The 19866-nt window shown below is 41.7% G+C and overlaps 2 protein-coding genes across 9 annotated transcripts in view; one reads left to right on the forward strand and one right to left on the reverse strand.

Annotated features, from left to right (window-relative positions):
• Positions 1-19866, forward strand: part of ARHGAP32 (Rho GTPase activating protein 32) — a 786874-nt gene that overhangs the window by 552839 nt on the left and 214169 nt on the right. For all 8 annotated transcript variants that reach the window (XM_033918046.1, XM_033918043.1, XM_033918048.1 and 5 more), the window contains 4 exons: positions 9436-9573; positions 10738-10830; positions 14398-14520; positions 18886-18963. In XM_033918046.1, the coding sequence (XP_033773937.1) occupies positions 9436-9573; positions 10738-10830; positions 14398-14520; positions 18886-18963 (432 nt within the window). The remainder of the gene's footprint in view (positions 1-9435; positions 9574-10737; positions 10831-14397; positions 14521-18885; positions 18964-19866) is intronic.
• Positions 7649-8218, reverse strand: LOC117347300 (ubiquinol-cytochrome-c reductase complex assembly factor 2-like). The gene has a single exon (XM_033918051.1). It carries the CDS (start codon positions 8083-8085, stop codon positions 7708-7710), a length of 378 nt encoding a protein of 125 aa, XP_033773942.1. The 5' UTR covers positions 8086-8218; the 3' UTR covers positions 7649-7707.

Here is a 19866-nt window from a genome sequence, read left to right on the forward strand (position 1 = left end):
ATACTTAGCCAAACATCATTTAGAGTGATCACTTTATCCTTAGGGAGAACATCCGAACCTTGCCTAGTAATCATCTGCACTGGTGTTAGCTCTTTAGCTCGCCCCATGGATTGTCCTGAAACCTCCAGTCCAGATAATAAGGATAATTGTATGGGAAAAGCTACTCCCTCCTTCAAAGGGAGGGATTCTTCTGACCCTAAAGAATATGATGGTTGAGGAGGAGGTGAAGGTTCCCCAGAGGATAATGAGGCAGCTTGAGTATCTAAAGTTACCTGCTCTCCAACATGTGGACGGGGACCATAAGATGATGATCCATCGGCCCCGACATCACAGCAGGTTGAATTACTTTGGCCTTCTTCTTGCCCATATTGGAGGAATTCGATAACCCTGCTCCCTACTCCTCTTGGGCTCCAAAGGGACTAAAAAGGGGCAAGCCCCTGTAGCCATGCCCCTTCAGCTCGCGACCCGAGTCTCACGACCGCGGGCCGCGTACCGCAGCTGGCCGATGTTATAAGGATTCCCAAACAGGACCCTCTCAGCTGGCTGGGTTGGTTAGCTGTGGGACTGCCTGTCCCGATGGAAAGTGCTTCAGCAGCACTAGCAACAGGCTCCCTCCGTGGCTGGCTGATGTTATAAGGATTCCCAAACAGGAACCTCTCAGCTGGCTGGGTTGGTTAGCTGCAGGACTGCCTGTCCCGATGGAAAGTGCTTCAGCAGCACTAAAGACGCATCTGCCTTTATTGTTGCCGGAAAGAAACTCCCTATTTCTGTAAAGGCCCATTCTATTATAGGCTTTTCCTGATCGTGGGCAGAATCATCAGCAATTTCTCTTTTACGAAGTTTTACAGGATTGATGTGGCAGCCAAGCAGGATGCTGCTTTTGGTTCCTCTATTTTGGCAGCAGGCTCATCATTCCCACCCTGGCTCTAAGGGACTGCTCTATTACATCACACTTGTCCAGGAATAGAGTGGGATTGTACAAGAATGAAAGATTTGGTTTTTACCTTTGCTAATCTTCTTTCTTGTAAATCAACACTCTATTCCTGGAACCTGCCCTAGGAGTTGCTGATTTGCTGATTGTCTGACTTAATAAGTACAAATAAACTGGACATGGTTTCTTGACCAGCCTTTCTAAGAGTACCATCCGATTTACCTTGGGGGTCCCTAGCTTTAGTGCCCTCCTCTGTTAGTGCAGGCTTTGCCCCCTTTAGCACAGTTTCTTTCAGGTTTATACTGTTTAATAACCTCTTTCAATTGTTTATGATAAGACTTTTCATGTTATAAGCAGATTAGACTTATTTGTCGGGGAGTTTCTCCGTACCCCTCCCTTATGTCTATGTCCTCTACAGGTGTGACTGTCTTTCTGTTTTTGCACAAACTGGTGACCAGAGGGCAGTCCTGAGGTAAGAGGGGAAGGTCAGAAAAATGTTGTGAATGAGGCTTCCTACAAGTTGTCTCGTGATCATGATTAATTTTTATGCCCATTCTTATCATCATTATTTTTATGTTCAAGTTTATTTCATAATGCTGATTTTACCTCCCATTTGTTTTTAGCTTTTTGTTATTAATCCACGAGTATTTAAATCAGGATCTTTAGGGTATGTACATTTCTGTTTATCAAGTTTTGTCTGTCACTGATTACACTCTAGATCTTCTTTCTAATGGCTTACTATTATTTATGTCATTTAATCATGGTTCTTGGTTATGCATTTCACTCTATCTTTAATTTTCAATGTTGAGTTTTCCATCTGGATACCCCTTTCACCATGGTTGGCATACTATCCCACACATTCACATGCCACGTAGCACTTATCAATATTAACATTCATATATTTCTACACATTGTTTGTCGATATCATACCTTTCACAATAGTCACTTTATATACTTAGTATATATCCACTACCCTTGTAAGTACAGGAATGAGTCCATTAGACATAAGAAAATAAGAATTGCCACTGCTGGATCAGACCAGTGGTCCATTGTGCCCAGCAGTCTGCTCACACTGTGGCCCCCAGGTCAAAGACCAGTGCTTTAAATGAGTCCAGCCTCACCTGCGTACATTCCAGTTTATCAGGAACTTGTCCAACTTTGTCTTGAATCCCTGGAGAGTGTTTTCCCCTATAACAGACTCCGGAAGAGCGTTCCAGTTTTCTACCACCTCTGGGTGAGGAAGAACTTCCTTACATTTGTATGGAATCTATCCCCTTTCAACTTTAGAGAGTGCCCTCTCGTTCTCCCTACCTTGGAGAGGGTGAACAATCTGTCTTTATCTTCTAAGTCTATTCCCTTCAGTATTTTGAATATTTCAATCATGTCCCCTCTCAGTCTCCTCTCAGTCTCCTCTTTTCAAGGGAGAAGAGGCCCAGTTTCTCCAAACTCTCACTGTATGGCAACTCCTCCAGCCCCTTAACCATTTTAGTCACTCTTCTCTGGACCCTTTCGAGTAGTACCGTGTCCTTCTTCATGTATGGCGACCAGTGCTTGACAAAGTACTCAATGTGAGAGCACACCATGGCCGTTACAGCGGCATGATAACCTTCTCCGATCTGTTCGTGATCCACCTTCTTATCATTCCTAGCATTCTGTTCGCCCTTTTTGCCGACACCGACACACATTGCGCGGATGGCTTCATCGACTTGTTGATCAGAACTCCCAAGTCTTCCTGGGAGGTCTCTCTAAGTACCGTCCAGACATCCTGTATTCGTGCATGAGATTTTTGTTACCAACATGCATCACTTTGCACTTATCCACGTTGAACCTCATTTGCCATGTCGATGCCCATTTCTCGAGCTTGATTATGTCACGTTGCAGATCTTCGCAATCCACCTGTGTCTTCACTACTCTGAATAACTTTGTATCGTCCTCAAATTTAATCACCTCACTCGTCGTACCAACTTCCAGATCGTTTATAAAGATGTTGAAGAGCATGAATCCAAACACCAAGCCCTGCGGCACACCACAGGTGACCCTCTTCCAGTCCAAGTATTGTCCATTTAGCCCCTATTCTCTGTTGCCTATGCTCCAGACAGTTTTTAATCCATGTGAGTATTTCACCCTCAATTCCATGGCTCACAATTTTTGAAAATAGTCATTTGTGTGGAATCTTGTCGAATGTTTTCTGAAAATCCAGCTATACAATGTCCACCGGGTCACCCTTGTCTATCTGCCTGTTTACTCCCTCGAAGAAGTGCAGCAAGTTCATCAAATGAGATCTGCCTTTGCTGAAACCATGCTGGCTGGTCCTCATCAGACTATGTCTGTCAAGGTGATCAATGATGTGGTCCTTTATCAGTGCCTCTACCATCTTTCCCGGATCTCCTCTCAAACCTTTTTTGAAGATTGGCGTAACATTCGCCACCTTCCAGTCTTCTGGAATCTTTCCCGATTTGATTGACAGATTGTCTATTAGTTGAAACAGTTCAGCTATAGCTCCTTTCAGTTCCTTGATGATCCTTGGATGGATGCCATCCGATCCCGGGGATTTATCGCTCTTAAGCCTATCAATCTGCCTGCATACTTCTTCTAGACTTACTGTCAACCCTGTCAGTTTCCCATCTTCATTTCCAGCATATAGTCTGATGGGTTCCGGTATGCTGTGTATATCCTCTTCAGTAAATACAGACGCAAAAAATGTGTTCAGTTTGTTGGCGATTGCTTTGTCCTCCTTTAGCACTCCCTTTATTCCATGGTCATCCAGCAGTCCCACCGTTTCCTTCACGGGTCGTTTCCCCTTAATATATCGAAAGAACGGCTTGAAGTTTTTTGCCTCCTTGGCTATTTTTTCCTCGTAGTCTCTTTTGGCCCCTTTTACCACCTTATGGCACCTGCGTTGATGTTGTTTGTGCTTATTCCAGTTTTTGTCGGTTCTTGACCTTTTCCATTCCTTAAATGAAATTTTCTTGTCTCTGATTGCTTCCTTCACCTCTACAGTGAGCCACACCGGTTCCTTGCTCTTTTTCCTCTTGGATCCCTTGTATGATTATATTCATTAAATTATCATTTATTGGACCCCTGAGGAAGACAGCATTGTTGAAACACGGACCGTGTTGGGTCCATAGCTCCCAACGTTTTGGGTTCTAGATATATTTTATGTGGATTATTAAATTGTACTTGAACATCACTATCTCCACAGAGTTTTTGGGGTGTTTTGTTGTTTTTTGTTTGCTGGATATGCTTTTTCTGTGGAATTAAGGGTCAATTTTTTGCTTGTGTTCCTGAGATACACTGTTATACAGGAACACTTAGAAATATTGTAAATAGTGTTCTTCTGTAAGATAGGGCAAGATGAGCCTTCAAACTGGGAAAAAGTCAGTACACTGGCTGTAGCCATATTTATAGCACAGTTTAAATACTATTTTCATACATCTCTTTATGTTGCTGATGACTGGCCTGGTGGATTATGCAGCCAGAGTGGTAAAAGACCTGAGCACATATCATTCAGTCTTGCCAAACCTTAGCACATGTGCTGATTTAAGATGTTTTCTTTGCAGCTTGACATACACCTTTAACTGGGGATTTGCTGTGAAGGGCACTTTGGAAGACAAGAGATATCACCCTGGATAGGAGAAGCTTTAAATGCACTCAGGCATACTGTGAATCTTTTCCCTGAAGGTGCTAAATTTTAACGGGCAGTGGTGAGGCAAGGAAGCCCCATAGTGCTCTGTGCACAGGTTTTGAATCTATGCCATTTTCTTTTTCTAGAATATGCAATAAATTGAATATTTGTACATACGGGACTAGATTCAGTAAATGGAACCCAAATTTGAGCACCGAAGAAATGAGCACAGATTGCTTTTCTTTAAACAGCTCTTTGAGTTGGCCACTGTCTTTAGAATAGCACTTAGCGCTGGAATCTGGGCGTGAGGGTTTATATCATCTGAATCCTGGTGTAAGGGAAAGGGGATATGACTTGATATACCGCCTTTCTGTGGTTGCAATCAAAGCAGTTTGCGTATTAGGTACAGTTTTATCAAGTTCTTTGTAGTCAATATAAGCTTCAATAACCGTAACATTCACATTAAATTGGGTCTGCATGCCCTGAAGTAGCAATTTAAAGATCACAAAACTCTGGCCATTGTTGGAGAACCTAAGACAGATAATATATGTAAGTTTAAAAACTGTATAAGTTTTTAGAGTATTGGTAATAATTTATACTTTCCAAAGATGTTTTTATGCCTAGGTTTGGAACAGATGCAGTAAACTATACAGAACAGTGAATGCTTACAATTCCTCTGAGTCTTTTTCCTCTTTCAATAAAAATTCTTTAACTTCCTTTTCAAGATTTAAAAGGGATTTAAGTCAGCTGTTTTATGGAGGGAATTAAAATTATTTATAGTTCTATAAAAGAACACATAACTGCAAGGGAGTGGGCAGATCATGGAAGGGGCAAGGGCATGTCCTCAAGTTACATGCATAATTTATAGAGTACTATAATTTAAGCACAGATCAGGGCACATCAACATCTGCCATTGACCTGGTATAACTGTTTGCGCCAACATGCTAGTATTCAATAATGACATCTTGGCACACAGATGCCATCATATCATTGGTACGCATATCATGAGGCACCTAGGTATAAAATTGCACACACACCCACACCCTTAACGTTCTCCATCTCCATCCACCACACCATTGAGGAAACTTATCTATGGAGCAGGCCCAATTTAAATGTGAAACAAAGCAACATATCTCTCCTTTTGTTATGTGCAAGAGGCTCTTAAAGTTGGAAGTGCTGTACCCAGGAGTCTGTGTCTTGGACCCAGAAAAAAGCTGTTACAATGGTAGCCACAATATAAAAAAAAAAAGAAAAAACAACCCCACGTGGAGTGCGGTAGTTTGCAGTGTTTCTTTGTTCGGAACCACGTGTATCGAAAGCATTCCTTTTTGGTATTTTAGCCTGTACTTTGGCGACATCTACTGGGCTTCAGTCACATACCCCTGAGGAAGGCTATTCAAACTGAAACACAGACCGTGTTGGGGTCCAATACAAAAAGGATTAAAGGACTCTCTGTTAGGCTTGCTATATATTTCTGTATATGTTATATATGTTTTAGCCTTATATTTTCAATAAATTGGTTATCCTTGAAGTTGGTTGATCGTGTCCCTTCCCCACTCCTTTTTTATTTATACCTTGTTGTTACCTCTATGCTGAATGGGAATCCTCTACGTATAGTCCTGCTAGTGGGGGGGGTGGGGGGTTTGCTGTCATGTTTTCAATATTAATAGATGGGCAAGCTCTGTAGGATACCAGGGAACCTGCCAGTCTAGTGATTGAAAACACAATATTGAAGCACCACCCCCTACTGGCAGCAATGTAGTTGAAGGACTTTCACTCAGCTTAGAGGGAACAATGCCCAATAAATAGTCGCAGTGGATTCATCTATTGCTGCAAACCTATCCTGTAAATGTCAGAGGAAATGGGAAGAAAAAGCACCTCAGCCTTGGACCCAGTAGGTTCACAGTTACATTACATTACATTACATTAGAGATTTCTATTCCGCTTGTACCTTGCGGTTCTAAGCGGATTACATTAGAAGATGGCTGGTCATTTCCAGGCGATGACAATACAATACTTTACATTACTTTACAAACTTTGCATACCTTACTTTACATAACTTTTCATACATAACTTTACATAGCTTTATGTAGGTTTACTTTGCATTACTTTACATTACCTTACAGTACTTACATAACTTTACATTACATTATTTTACATAGCATAACTTTACATTACAGAAGGCTCGATTCTGTTTATAAGTAGAGGTATCGGACGTTTTGAGATATTTAGTGGTTACAATTTTTCCGGGTATATATTGACGTATCGTCATAGCGACTTGATTAGATGTTGCCTGAGGGGAGGAATTGCAAGGAAGGTGCGGAGGGGATAGGAAATGAGGGGAGATTATGTTGTTGGGATGTGTTTTTTGAATAGTATGGTTTTGATAGCTTTTCGAAACGCTTTATAGTCAGTAGTTGTGGTCAGCAGCTTGGAGATGGTAGGGTCAATTTTCGCCGCCTGTGTAGCAAGTAGGTTGTCATATAGTTTCTTGCGATTAGTGCCTTTGAGTGGGGGGTAGGTGAACGGGATCTGGGTTCTCCTTATTCTGGGTGAAAGGTTTCGGTGTAGGCGGCTGTTTAGGTAGATAGGTGCAGTTCCGTTTAGTACTTTGAATAATAGACAGTATAGTTTGAATTGGGTTCTTGCTCGTATTAGTAGCCAGTGAGAGTCTAGATAGGCATTGGTGATGTGATCATATTTTCCTAGCTAATAGATGAGTCTGAGAGCTGTGTTCTGTACTGTCTGTAGTTATTTAATCATGTTAGTGGGACATGGTAGATAAAGGATGTTGCAGTAGTCTACAAGTCCTAGCACAAGTGATTGGACTATGATCCTGTATTGTACTTTGTCAAAGAATGTATGTGTCTCTTAACTGCCTGGGTATCCTGTTAGAAACCTTTATATCTGGCCCCTATCTGGGAAAAAAGAACTCCTTGGAGACCCAAATCAAAGATGATTCTCGGATATAGGTGTTAGGTGCAGATGGCAAAGCAGGAGAAGCATCAACAGATTTATGTTCCAGCATGTAATGCCGAGTGTTGCAAGAACCACCACTGCAGGAAAGAGGATATCTTTTTTTTTTTTTTTTAAATATGAGATCCTGAAAGCAATATACAGAGCATATAAAATGTGCACAGTGTTAGGCAAGCTATTTGCTTCCTTCTTCAGTGTTTTTCTGGCTGAACTTCTCCTTCAATTTCTTCCAGAGTCCCTTCTTGGCCTCTTCCATTTGCGTCAAGCTGTCTGTGGCTAGAACCATCCGGCACTCTTCCACAGTTACTTCAGTGAAACTTGTGTCCCTCAGGTGTGGATACTTATACCTGTAGAAGTTGCTATTGATCCTGGCTAAGCTGTCATATATCTGGTCACATGTTTCTGGGTCAGAAATCTGTGTGCTCTCTCCTTCTCGGAAAGCCTGTGCCACCCGCTCCCTCAGGAAGGCGCCCAGATCCCGGCCCCATTTGGTGTTGTCCAGTGGCCATTCCTCACACAACTTCAGGAAGCGGCGGTAGCGTGAGGCTGCCATGTCCACAGTGGCTGTTTTGGTCCTCAACTATTATGGAACTGAAGTAACTCTACAGACGCCATCACCACTCCCGCAGCTTTTCTCTCAGACCCTTCCCCTCTGGACACAAAATCTCTCCACCTTGGATTCAACCCGCCTTTATGATCTGACTATAGGATGAGCTTGGTATAACTTTGTGGTTGACACATGACAATTTTTATTTTATTGATATTTTGAAACATAATTTGGTCTTCTATTCTTGAATTTGGAGAGCGCTTGATTACTGTTTTTGCATTTTTATAACCTAAAATATCATTTTACTGTTTAAAGAAGAATTGATATTTTAATTACTATTCCTTCTTAGCACATTATGTAAAAGTAAGAGACTAAAATTCCATAAAAGTCCCAGCATTCTAGGCGGTATCTGCGTGTCTCCTTTGTGTTATACTGCAAAGACAGGGCAGACACTAAGGACTTCTTTTACAAAGGTGCACTAGCGTTTTTAGCGCAAGCACCAGATTAGCGTGCGCTACCCGAAAAACTACCGCCTGCTCAAGAGGAGGTGGTAGCGGCTAGTGCACGCACTAAAACCACTAGGGCACCTTTGTAAAAGGAGCCCTAAGGCCCATATTCTATAAACAGCTTAGGTTGAAAACACTATGTAAAAAAATAATAATGCATTTTAAATCAAAATATGTAGGTACCTACCAACGCCTTAAAAAACGACACCTGCATCATGCCTTCAGAGACACTTTACGACGCTAATGCTGGAAGTGATGTTAGGCATTGTAAAGCGCCTCCGTAGGTGTGATTCACATGAAATGTAACAGGCAATGGAAAAGTAGGCCTTGAAAACTGTGGCCTACATTTCTGGCACCTACCTTTCCTGAAACAGCGCCATAATATGAATGATATGCAATCACCATCCATTTTTAAGGCAGCCTTTGCCAATGACGCCGTTTATAGAATCCAGGCCTAAAGGCAAGAATCAACTCAGAGGCATCACATCAAACACCACAAAGCTTTTTTTCCAGGCCTTGACATGACATCAATGATTTTTTTGTTAGAATACTAAGAAACAACTTTAAATATCAATGTTCATGGATTGTTTTTAAAGTCAAGATGATGAAATAGATTGACACCAATCTCATAGGACTTAAGATCTGGTTTTCCTTTCACATGATAATGGTAATGCTCATGTCTCTTTTATGAGTGCATTTCAGATTTTTGAAAAGTACTGTTAATTTTGATGTGACCATGTGGCTGTTTCTTTGTTCACAACAAGCAGAAGGTTAGTCATTGTGGACGTCATAATTGAACTTCCATTGCACAAGAACTACAGCTGATTGATCTTATCTGTTCCATCTGCAGGGTAGGAGCTGGATTGTGAAGCGAAGTTATGAAGATTTCAGAGTACTTGATAAGCACTTGCACCTATGTATATATGACCGGCGCTTCTCCCAGCTCTCTGAGCTGCCCCGTTCCGAAGCTTTCAAGGATAATCCAGAGGTAAAGCCTTCCTCCTTTCCTAACTATCAAAGGCTTTTAGAAAACCATTAATTCAGGCTAGTACTAAGAAGGCAGTTCCTGAGAGAGCCTGAATCAGGAGTCTGCTCTGTTCTTTATCCTCAGCATGATTAATTCCTTGATTTCTCTTTGCTAGTAGGAGGAAAATAGGAACTCTTTTCTACACTAGTCTCCCCCTCCACTGGCTTCAGTCTGAAGTGCATGGTTTGAGGATTCTGGTGATCCTGCATATACAGACTTCTCTTAGCTTCAGTAGAGGCAAATATGAATAAGAAGCACTGCTTTCCTGTTGGTGGAAAGAGGGGGTTAAACATTATATTAACAAGAGGAGGATAGAGCTATTGGAGGAGTGGGAGAAATATAAATTCATGTGTGTTAGTTTTGGCGTGATGGGGATACAGGAAGGCAAGTATGGGTTTATAGAAGAGGGAAGCGTGAGGAACCTATGGGTGGAAGGATGGCAGCTGAAATAGGAACTCTGTATTGGGATGATTTGTCCCATGCCCTGAGGATTTCCCAGGCTTAGTCCTTGGGAACCTCAGTCTTGGGGCAAAGGTCTTAGGTGCCCCAGACGAAATTTCAACCATATGCCGCTCTCAGTTAACTTCAAGGCCCCTAGACATCACCCTTAGAGTTTGGTAAACTCAACAATCATGATCACTTCAATACCATAGCTCCCAGAACAAATCCTATAAAAATGCATAATTGGTTGTCATAAATTTAAATATTAAACTTTATGTAGTACATAACTCAAGAGGGAAATTTCCAAAAGCCACTTACGTGGGTCAGTGGGCTATTCAGAAATTATCATGCTCTTTCTGTGTGAAAGTACAAATTGATGGGTTTTTTGAGTATGTGTGGTTGTCAGGACTTATTGTTTTGCTTTGATTGCACTTCTTGAAGCTATTGCCCCAGGTAGCCACCTAGTCTTGCCTAATGCTTGGGCTGGCCTTTCCCTCAATGAAGGCTTAGGTTTCAAAATACCCCATATTTGTCATGTAACCTGGTTCTGACAAGTAGATGTGATCTTACTTTAACATTTTAGATGTTCAGTCAGCTTGAAACACTGGCCAGTTGGAAAACAGATCAAACTATGGCCTGTGAGACCCCCAGCATCCTCTAACTTCTCTCTGTCCCCATTTGTAGGTTGTCACCCAGATGCTGATGGCTTACCTGTCACGGCTTTCAGCCATCGCAGGCAACAAGATAAACTGTGGACCTGCCCTCACGTGGATGGAGGTACTGTGAAAGGATCCAGAGAAAATCCAGCTTCCTAACAGAATAAACCATTACATGTACGCAGTACACAGAGGAACTGCAATTGCTCTGTTGGTGCTCCCCTAACACTGGCCCAAACTCTCTTAAGTGCATTTTATATGTATATTATTTGGTATTCACTTGGTATGTAAATTTAATATAGTCTCTTAAACCAAACATACTTGTAATCCATTAATGATTGTAAGATACAGAAGAGGGGGGATGTGATGTAAAAATGGCGGGGTAAATATTCAGTCAGTGATGGTGAGTGTTTTGCTGTCTGCTACCAGTGCTATTCCTGGATATTCAATGCCAGGCTATGTCCGGACTTTGACATTTAATATGCAGTTTTAGCAGAGCTGGTTAAGTTGACATTCAGTAACATAGTAACATAGTAGATGACGGCAGATAAAGACCCAAATGGTCCATCCAGTCTGCCCAACCTGATTCAATTTAAAATTTTTTTTTTTTCTTCTTAGCTATTTCTGGGCAAGAATCCAAAGCTTTACCCGGTACTATGCTTGGGTTCCACCTGCCGAAATCTCTGTTAAGACTTACTCCAGCCCATCTACACCCTCCCAGCCATTGAAGCCCTCCCCTGCCCATCCTCTACCAAACGGCCATACACAGACACAGACCGTGCAAGTCTGCCCAGTAACTGGCCTTAGTTCAATATTTAATATTATTTTCTGATTCTAAATCTTCTGTGTTCATCCCACGCTTCTTTGAACTCAGTCACAGTTTTACTCTCCACCACCTCTCTCGGGAGCGCATTCCAGGCATCCACTACCCTCTCCGTAAAGTAGAATTTCCTAACATTGCCCCTGAATCTACCACCCCTCAACCTCAAATTATGTCCTCTGGTTTTACCATTTTCCTTTCTCTGGAAAAGATTTTGTTCTACGTTAATACCCTTTAAGTATTTGAACGTCTGAATCATATCTCCCCTGTCTCTCCTTTCCTCTAGGGTATACATATTCAGGGCTTCCAGTCTCTCCTCATACGTCTTCTGGCGCAAGCCTTCTATCATTTTCGTCGCCCTCCTCTGGACTGCCTCAAGTCTTCTTACGTCTTTCGCCAGATACGGTCTCCAAAACTGAACACAATACTCCAAGTGGGGCCTCACCAATGACCTGTACAGGGGCATCAACACCTTCTTCCTTCTACTGACTACGCCTCTCTTTATACAGCCCAGAATCCTTCTGGCAGCAGCCACTGCCTTGTCACACTGTTTTTTTCGCCTTTAGATCTTCGGACACTATCACCCCAAGGTCCCTCTCCCCGTCCGTGCATATCAGCTTCTCTCCTCCCAGCATATACGGTTCTTTCCTATTATTAATCCCCAAATGCATTACTCTGCATTTCTTTGCATTGAATTTTAGTTGCCAGGCATTAGACCATTCCTCTAACTTTTGCAGATCCTTTTTCATATTCTCCACTCCCTCTTCGGTGTCTACTCTGTTACAAATCTTGGTATCATCTGCAAAAAGGCACACTTTTCCTTCTAACCCTTCAGCAATGTCACTTACATACATATTGAACAGGATTGGCCCCAGCACCGAACCCTGAGGGACTCCACTAGTCACCTTTCCTTCCTTCGAGCAACTTCCATTAACCACCACCCTCTGGCGTCTGTCCGACAGCCAGTTTCTGACCCAGTTCACCACTTTGGGTCCTAATTTCAGCCCTTCAAGTTTGTTCAACAGCCTCCTATGAGGAACTGTATCAAAGGCTTTGCTGAAATCCAAGTAAATTACATCTAGCATATGTCCTCGATCCAGCTCTCTGGTTACCCAATCAAAAAATTCAATCAGGTTCGTTAGGCACGATTTACCTTTTGTAAAGCCATGTTGCCTCGGATCCTGTAACCCATTAGATTCAAGGAAATACACTATCCTTTCTTTCAGCAACACTTCCATTATTTTTCCAACAACTGAAGTGAGGCTCACCGGCCTGTAGTTTCCTGCTTCATCCCTGTGACCACTTTTATGAATAGGGACCACATCCGCTCTCCTCCAATCCCCAGGAATCACTCCTCTCTCCAGAGATTTGTTGAACAAGTCTTTAATAGGACTCGCCAGAACCTCTCTGAGCTCCCTTAGTATCCTGGGATGGATCCCGTCTGGTCCCATTGCTTTGTCCACCTTCAGTTTTTCAAGTTGCTCATAAACACCCTCCTCCGTGAACGGCGCAGAATCTACTCCATTTCCTCGTGTAACTTTGCCAGACAATCTCGGTCCTTCTCCAAGATTTTCTTCTGTGAACACAGAACAGAAGTATTTGTTTAGCACATTTGCTTTCTCCTCATCACTCTCCACATATTTGTTCCCAGCATCTTTTAGCCTAGCAATTCCATTTTTTATCTTCCTCCTTTCACTAATATATCTGAAAAAAATTTTATCTCCCTTTTTTACATTTTTAGCCATTTGTTCTTCCGCCTGTGCCTTCGCCAAACGTATCTCTCTCTTGGCTTCTTTCAGTTTCACCCTGTAGTCCTTTCTGCTCTCCTCTTCTTGGGTTTTTTTATATTTCATGAACGCCAACTCTTTCGCCTTTATTTTCTCAGCCACTAGGTTGGAGAACCATATCGGCTTCCTTTTTCTCTTGTTTTTATTGATTTTCTTCACATAAAGGTCCGTAGCCATTTTTATCGCTCCTTTCAGCTTAGACCACTGTCTTTCCACTTCTCTTATGTCCTCCCATCCTAACAGCTCTTTCTTCAGGTACTTTCCCATTGCATTAAAGTCCGTACGTTTGAAATCTAGGACTTTAAGTATCGTGCGGCCGCTCTCCACTTTAGCCGTTATATCAAACCAAACCGTTTGATGATCGCTACTACCCAGGTGAGCACCCACTCGAACATTAGAGATACTCTCTCCATTTGTGAGGACCAGATCAAATATCGCTTTTTCCCTTGTGGGTTCCATCACCATTTGTCTGAGCAGAGCCTTAAGTGGCTGTGGGTTACCACATAAAGATAAGACTGACTTTTGTGTGGTTCTATTTATGCATTTAACCTGGTTAGTTAAATACTGAATATCAGCACTTAAGCAGCCAAGTGCTGACTCTAGCCCGGAAAGCCTCCAAAATAGCCAGTTTTCACTTAGGTGCTGACCGCTAATTTTCAGCAGCAATAATCAGCTAAGTGCTACTGAAAATTAGCAAATAGCCCCCAAACAAGTGATTTAACCAGTCAGTGGTCGTTTCTAGCCAGTTAAATCACTTTGAATGTCGATATGGATATGTTAACATAAGAATAGCCATACTGGGTCAGACCAGTGGTCCATCTAGCCCAGTTTCACAGTGGCCAATCCAGGTCACAAGTATCTTTGTGTTTAAATGGTACTATTATCCTTGAGCAATTGTCAGTATTTAACCGTTGGAAAGTTGTTTATGATCAATTCTGTGCTGTATTTTGGATCGCATCTGCTTAAGTTTATCAAAGCTGTAAGAGAGCTTATAGTCTCCCTTAACTCTGTTTCCATTTTCAACGGTGCCCGTCAGTGTCAGATCTTGCAGTAAATAAGCACTGGCCTTCTTGTTTTCTAGATTGATAACAAGGGGAATCATCTACTTGTCCACGAAGAGTCCTCCATCAACGTGCCTGCCATTGCTGCTGCCCACGTCATTAAGCGATATAATGCCCAGGCAGCAGATGAACTGTCCTTTGAGGTAACGGCAAAAAAAAAAAGAGCTTGCTCTGCTAAAAGATGTCGATGATGCTGTTTCTCCATGTGGTCCGTGACCAGAGCTAGAACCCCCTCCCCCCCCCCCCCAGGAATACAGCCAAACACACAGGGGTTGCAAATAAAACAATAGTTTATTAAGTTCAAAATAAGTATTTCTCAAGTCGGTTCGCTCCACATACTCGACACTCAAATCATGAAAGAGATTTGCATGTAGTGGAGGCCAAGTATGCACATCTATTTCATGGATTCTGAAATTGGGGAGGATGGAATATTATAAAACTAACCAAATAAATAAATAAATACATAATATTCATTGTAGATATCCTGAAAACCTGACTTGCTGACAAGACCAGTTTTGGGAACCACTGCTGTACATACACTTCCCCCTCTCCATTCGCAGTTTCGGCAATCGCAATTTCACATATTCGTGATTTTTGGGGAGGGGGTAAAAAAGAAAAAAAACCCACAGTTTAGCCTTCCCCCTGGCCTTACCTGGTGGTCTAGCGGGCTTTCGGGGCAGGAGCGATCTTTCTACACTCCTGCCCCGTGTAGATCGCCAATAGGAAATGGCTGTGGGGAGTTCCCGTCATAGTCTCGAGAGACTACAGGAACTCACGGCAGCTATTTCCTATTGGCGATCTGCACGGGGCAGGAGCCTAGGAAGATCACTGCTGCCCCAAAAGCCCACTAGACCACCAGGTAAGGCCGGGATGCCGGGGGGAAGGCAGGAGGGAGGCGGGGGTGGATCAGAGCCGGACCAGAAGATTTGCAGTATTTCACCATTCGCGGTCCGGCTCTGCCCCTATCCCCCGCGAATCCGGAGGGAGAAGTGTATTCCTTTTGCTTTTAAGCACTAACACACCAGCTCTGTGGCAAGCATAAAATGATCACACCTAAAAGTTAGACACATTAATATTCAGCTGTGCCAGGATAGAATAGACTCCTACAAGGTGTACCCTAATTATGGGATGTTGCTTGTGCTTTAAAGAAAGAGACTGCCCTTGTAGGGGGAGACTTTAATTTTTCCTACATTCTGCTGACTGCTAATGTGCTGAGAAGGCATGTGATCCCCATCCATGGACAGCTGAATTTTCATTTGCCTACATCAGCCTGGTGATCTGCAGATAGCACAGAAACGGAGGGGGAGGTAAAATCCACAAAATAAGATAAAAGTTAAAAGTACCTGGGTGACCAAAGGAAGGGCAGAAAAAAAAAATGCTTATAGTAAAATCGTCAAAACTAGGGGCTCCTTTTACGAAGCTGTATTAGCCGGTTTAACGCGCGTAATCTCGCGCGCTAATATGCCGGCCGCGCTAGCCATTACCGCCTCCTTTTGAGCAGGCAGTAGTTTTTCAGCTAGCACGGGGGTTAGTGCGTGCAATAAAGCCGCTAACGCAGCTTTATAAAAGGAGCCCTAGGTCTCTCTGCATTCTGAGAATTCAGTGTTATTAAAAACAAATGCTAATCCAAAATATGCTGAGACCAGTAAAATGGTCTTTTGCTGTGCGGGGGTCAAACTGTGGAACTCACTTGTCAGTCAATTATAAAAATGTTATGACAAGGGTAATTTCAGAAAACTATTAAAAAAGCAGTTATTTGTTAATGAATTTTTCTAGGAACTGATCTTTGCGATTGTTCTTTTGATGGGCACTATACATGATTTTCCGATGATTATATGTTTATGTTTGTTTGATTTTGTTTGTCTTACTGATTTATGTATGCAACAATTTGTAAACTGTTTAGGTATAAACGGTGCAAGGTAAAGGTGGAATACAAATCACTAATGTAATGTAATATATACATTTTTAACATATAAATAAATAAATAATTAAAATTAATTAATTAAATAAAATAATAAAAAAAAATATCAAAGAATGAGCTAACACGGTCTGCATTTTGGCAGTATGCTTTCCTGAGGAGTCCTGAAAAGTTAAAAAAAAAACATGAATAAGATTTCGAAATACAAATGAAATAATTATTAATTAAATGAAGGAGACAGCCACACCGAATCTAAAATGAGTGCAAAAGAAATGATGTGAAATGATGAAAGTAGTGTTATGAAAGGAAGTATAAACCTATCTTAATAATTAAAAGATGTGTGGTGACATGCACATATGGAGATATCGGGAGACTGTAAAAGCTTGCTAGATAAGAAAGACGCAGAATCACTTTTGTACAATAGTAATATAGAGATATGTGGGACCATGCAAATTTGATAGAAAAACGAAGAACTTCTTTTACGAAGATGCGCTAGCGTTTTTAGCGCACGCACCGGATTAGCGCATGCTATAGCATGCGCTAACTGAAAAACTACCGCCTGCTCAAGAGGAAACATAGAAACATAGAAATAGATGGCAGATAAGGGCCATGGCCCATCCAGTCTGCCCACCCCAAAGACCCTCCCCTACCTTTCTCTGTGAATAGATCCCACGTGTCTGTCCCATTTGGCCTTAAAATCAGGCACGCTGCTGGCCTCAATAACCTGAAGTGGAAGACTATTCCAGCGATCAACCACCCTTTCAGTGAAAAAAAATTTCCTGGTGTCCCCGTGCAGTTTCCCGCCCCTGATTTTCCATGGATGCCCCCTTGTTGCCGCTGGACCTTTGAAAAAGAAAATATCTTCTTCCATCTCGATGCGGCCCATGAGATACTTGAATGTCTCGATCATGTCACCCCTCTCTCTGCGTTCCTCGAGTGAGTATAGCTTTAATTTATCCAGCCGTTTCTCGTACAGGAGATCCTTGAGTGGTAGCGGCTAGCGCGTGCAGCATTTTTGCACGTTATGGCCCTAACGCGCCTTCGTAAAAGGAGCCCTAAGACTGAATAAACCCAAATAAAAGTCTAAGAAGCATATAAATAAATAGAAAACATATAAATAAATAATAGAAAGCATATAAATAAATAGAAAACAAGGACATACCAACTTGATTACTATACAAAAATATAGTGAGAACCAAAACAACTGTAAATTTAAAATTCCATTAAAAAAAACCTGTTAAAAACTCAAAATTTAAAACATACTGATATACAAAACATAATGTAAATGAGGAAATAGTAAATAAAAAGACATTGGGCCTGTTTTACGAAGCTGCGCTAGTAGCTACGCAGCGGTAGCGGCCCCAAATCCCATAGAGATTTAAAGGGCTTCAGGGCTGTCGCCGCACGGCAGCCGCTAGTGCAGTTCGTAAAACAGGGGGATTGTGTCACTAAAAACATTGCATCACTAAAAAACATTACATAGCAATAAAGTATTAGGCCTAAGCACAAAAACACATTGGGCTCCTTTTACTAAGGTGCGCAGGAAATTACCGCGCGTTATGCTACTAGAACTAACGCCAGCTCAATGCTGGCATTAAGGTCTAGCGCACGGGCAATATAGCGCGCGCTATTCTGCGCATTAAAGCCCTAGCGCACCTTAGTAAAGGAGCCCATTGTATAATAAAAACAAATAGATCAATGACAGACTTATATTTAAGATAGAGCAGTACAATCTTGATGTCAGTTTGGAAAAAAACAATATTGAGTACAGAACTCTTGTTTATTTATTTAAAAAAAAAAAATTCATTTGAATATTTAAAAAATATATATATTAGAAAATGTATGGACATATATGAATGACATTTTGATTTAAATATATGAGCCAGATCACAAATAAAACAAATATAACTCAATACCTGAATATGAAAAAAATTCTAAGGAACTCAGATAGCACCAGTGTTCTGTACCCTCTCAGAAGTAGCACTGCCTCCTATGTAGTAAAGATAAATGGAAATCCTTCTTGAAAGGTTTTTCTGTAAGTAATTGCTTCAAATGATTTTGCTGGTATTAGACAACAAAAGTTAATGAGGGCAGAATCTATTCCACTTTAATAATATCAGTAGCTTTGTGTATAATTTATTTATTGAGATTTATTAACCACCTTTTTCATGAAGAGATTCACCCAAAGCGGTTTACATACATTGAACAGTAATCAGTTATTTTCCCTAATTCTAATTAAGTAATTAATTAAGTAATTTTTCCCCTAATTGTCCCGGCAGCTCACAATCTAACTGTGGTACCAGGGGCAATGGAGGGATTAAGTCACCTGCCCAGAAGCAGGCTGGGATCAAACTCACAACCTCAGGATGCTGAGGCAGCAGTTCTAACCACTAGGCCACACTTCCATAGCCTAGTTACACTGAAAACAGCTTGGCTTATGGAAACTCACACCAAATCAGCCAGTATGTGCTATAGGCTCTTTCTAAATTTGCATTTGGCATCTTTCCTATGTTCTGGGGAGTAACACTTGAGCTGTCCCTCTGTCTTTTTAGATCAAGATGACTCTTCTATATGCTTTTTTGTTTTCAAGGTGGGAGATATTGTTTCTGTGATTGACATGCCTCCAAAAGAGCTTACCACATGGTGGAGGGGAAAGCACGGCTTTCAGGTATGGAAATAGTTATTGGTTACAAATAGTTCAATCAATATGAAATGTACAGGGGAGACTGGGACAAAGGTGGACAGGATAGAAACTAGATACATATGTAGCATTCAAGGAGGTTAAAAGTACAGGTGTCACAATCACCTAGATTCTATCTGCATGCAAAATAATTAGTTAAAGAGCTCCAATGATTTAATTATTGGCATTAACAAGCATTTAATTGGCAATAATTAAGATTTGCACACGGGTATGGCTGCACGCTATTCTGTAACAATGAGCACCTAAAATGGAATGCATGCAACTCAAAAGGGGGCGTGGCCATGGGTGGTTCAGGAGTGTTCACAAGAGTTAGGTGCAGTGTTGTAGAATAATGGAGATCTGCACCCAACTTCCATGCCAGGAATTATACCAGTCTTTGCGCCCAAATTTGGACATGGAAGTCTGTGATAAGCGCCATTCAATGAAGAATGCTTCTCCTGGAGCAGCTTTTATTGAATAGTGCTGAGCATGGATTTTTCCCGGCACCTAATTTCCAGTGCCACTTATAGAATCTAGTCCAATGGGCCAGATTCTATAAAGGGCGCCTAACTACACCTAACTTGTAGGCACCAGTCCGCACAGATGTCAATCAACTGCTAGGGGTTTTTGTAGAATCACTTAAGCGTCACTAGGCATCCTAGAGGTAGGCGCTTGTATATTAGGTCAGGTTTTACCTGCGCCTATCTTGGACACCTAGTGATGTCTAAGTTTACCATACCTACTTTTCAGGTAGGCATTGTTAGGTGTCAGAGGGCACCTCGACTTAGGCGTCGCTAGGCACCACTTCAGAATTCCATGCACATCTTTTAATTGATTGTTTTTACATTTTTGCTAGATGAATTTGAGTTGTGCACGGAATTTACCTCCCAT

This window comes from Geotrypetes seraphini, chromosome 13, assembly GCF_902459505.1.
Source record: "Geotrypetes seraphini chromosome 13, aGeoSer1.1, whole genome shotgun sequence".
Taxonomy (NCBI): domain Eukaryota; kingdom Metazoa; phylum Chordata; class Amphibia; order Gymnophiona; family Dermophiidae; genus Geotrypetes; species Geotrypetes seraphini.

Bases quoted from the DNA above. Each gene is read 5' to 3' on its own strand.
- LOC117347300 (XM_033918051.1), bottom strand. From the start codon at position 8,085: ATGGCAGCCTCACGCTACCGCCGCTTCCTGAAGTTGTGTGAGGAATGG.